The sequence below is a fragment of the Sinocyclocheilus rhinocerous genome, unplaced genomic scaffold (assembly GCF_001515625.1).
Source record: "Sinocyclocheilus rhinocerous isolate Xijiao unplaced genomic scaffold, SAMN03320098_v1.1 C36658518, whole genome shotgun sequence".
Classification (NCBI taxonomy): domain Eukaryota; kingdom Metazoa; phylum Chordata; class Actinopteri; order Cypriniformes; family Cyprinidae; genus Sinocyclocheilus; species Sinocyclocheilus rhinocerous.
The window spans coordinates 1-1,466 of NW_015784521.1; the positions used below are offsets into that span (position 1 = coordinate 1).

General features: G+C 42.8%; 1 protein-coding gene across 1 annotated transcript; it reads right to left on the reverse strand.

The window, feature by feature from the left end:
* Positions 1 to 5: 5 nt before the first annotated feature.
* Positions 6 to 776, reverse strand: LOC107736374 (conserved oligomeric Golgi complex subunit 8-like; the record flags this gene model as incomplete). Its single annotated transcript, XM_016547804.1, has 1 exon — positions 6 to 776. A coding segment is annotated over one exon (771 nt), but the record flags the coding sequence as incomplete, so codon positions are not given.
* Between the last annotated feature and the right edge of the window lie 690 nt (positions 777 to 1,466).

A 1,466-nucleotide genomic window follows, 5' to 3' on the forward strand; every position in this document is an offset into this window, starting at 1 on the left:
AGTCCAATAGGGCAGCACAGTCGTAAGTCATTGAAGGCTGTCAGGACGTTATTGAGGAAGCAGGCTAGAGGTGGGAAATCCAGCAGGGCCATGGGGGGCTGCAGTGTGCCCGGCTGGGTGCTCGGGACCGCCGGAGGAATGGTGCTTCCAAGTATCGACGGCAGAGAAATTAGTGTGTACAAGTTCATTTCCTCTTGGAACTTGTCCACTGCTTCCTGAATAGCCTTCCGGAACGTCTCCATGGCAACCTGCTGAAATATGGGAGCGAGTTGGCCACGGAAATCCGCCCCGACCCGGCTAAAGGAAAGCCCGAAGTACATGCACTGGCCGAGCAGAGAGTCCAAACGGCTTCCCACCCCACGCTGGAGGTCCCGATCGAGGGTCTCCAAGAACTGCGCCGCCTGCTGCACCACCCAGCCGTGAAAGATGGCGCTCTCGTTCAACGCCTGATCACCGGGCGGCAGCAACGGATCCTCGTCGGAGAATATGGCGCGATACTGGGTGATGATGTCGAAGAGATGTACGCGGCAGGTTTCGATGGTTTTGGTAATGTGGAAGTACGGGTCTTCATCCGGGATGGCGGCGAGAATGGATCGCAGCCAACTTCCACGGGCTTGCAGGAACTTGACGCGCAGCTCGGCTTCGGTGAAAACATCCATTCTGCGCAAGTATCCGATCACGCGCAGGCAAACCGGCAGCTGTGTATTACTACGCAGTTGTTGAAGTAGTTGGTTCAGCATGAGCTGAGCAGACAGTCGAACCTCGTGCACAATTCCCTAAAAGAACACAAACAGCAATGTAATTTAGTAGAAATATTTGCCATTTTTCAGTCATTTTTATTGTCCATTTTATAGTCTTATCACTCATAAGAGTACAACAAATGCACATTTTCTGGAATTTTAGTTGTTACATTATCATAAGAAACACGCTACGATTTATGTTCCAAAGCGATGGAAAATAAGTACAACATTTAATTAATGACTACATTTATTTTAAAATTAATTGAATTAATTGTGTTTGTTTTATCTAGCCATTTATTCCTTTATTTATTTTCCTACTGTTACATTTATTTATGTATTTAAAAAAAAATTCAGGTTTGGTCCTATCCATTTGTATAGTGCATTTCTCACAAACTGATAGTTTCAGAGTCACTTTTGACTAAATCTGTTTAGGTTTGGCATTTATAATCAATTTTGTTTATAATGTAACTATAATGTCTGTGTGTTTTATACTTTTCAATCCTGTTCTGAATAGAGGTTAGAGTGATAGTTCACCCAAAAATTTACATTTTGTAATTATTTATTCACTCTCAAGTTGTTCCAAACCTGTATGCATTTCTTTCTTCTGTTGAACATAAAAAAGATATTTTAAGAATGTTGTCAAAGTCAATGAATGCTTTTTTGTATACTTTGGAAGTCAAAGGCTACCATCAATTGTTTGGTTACCAACATTCTTCAAAATATCTT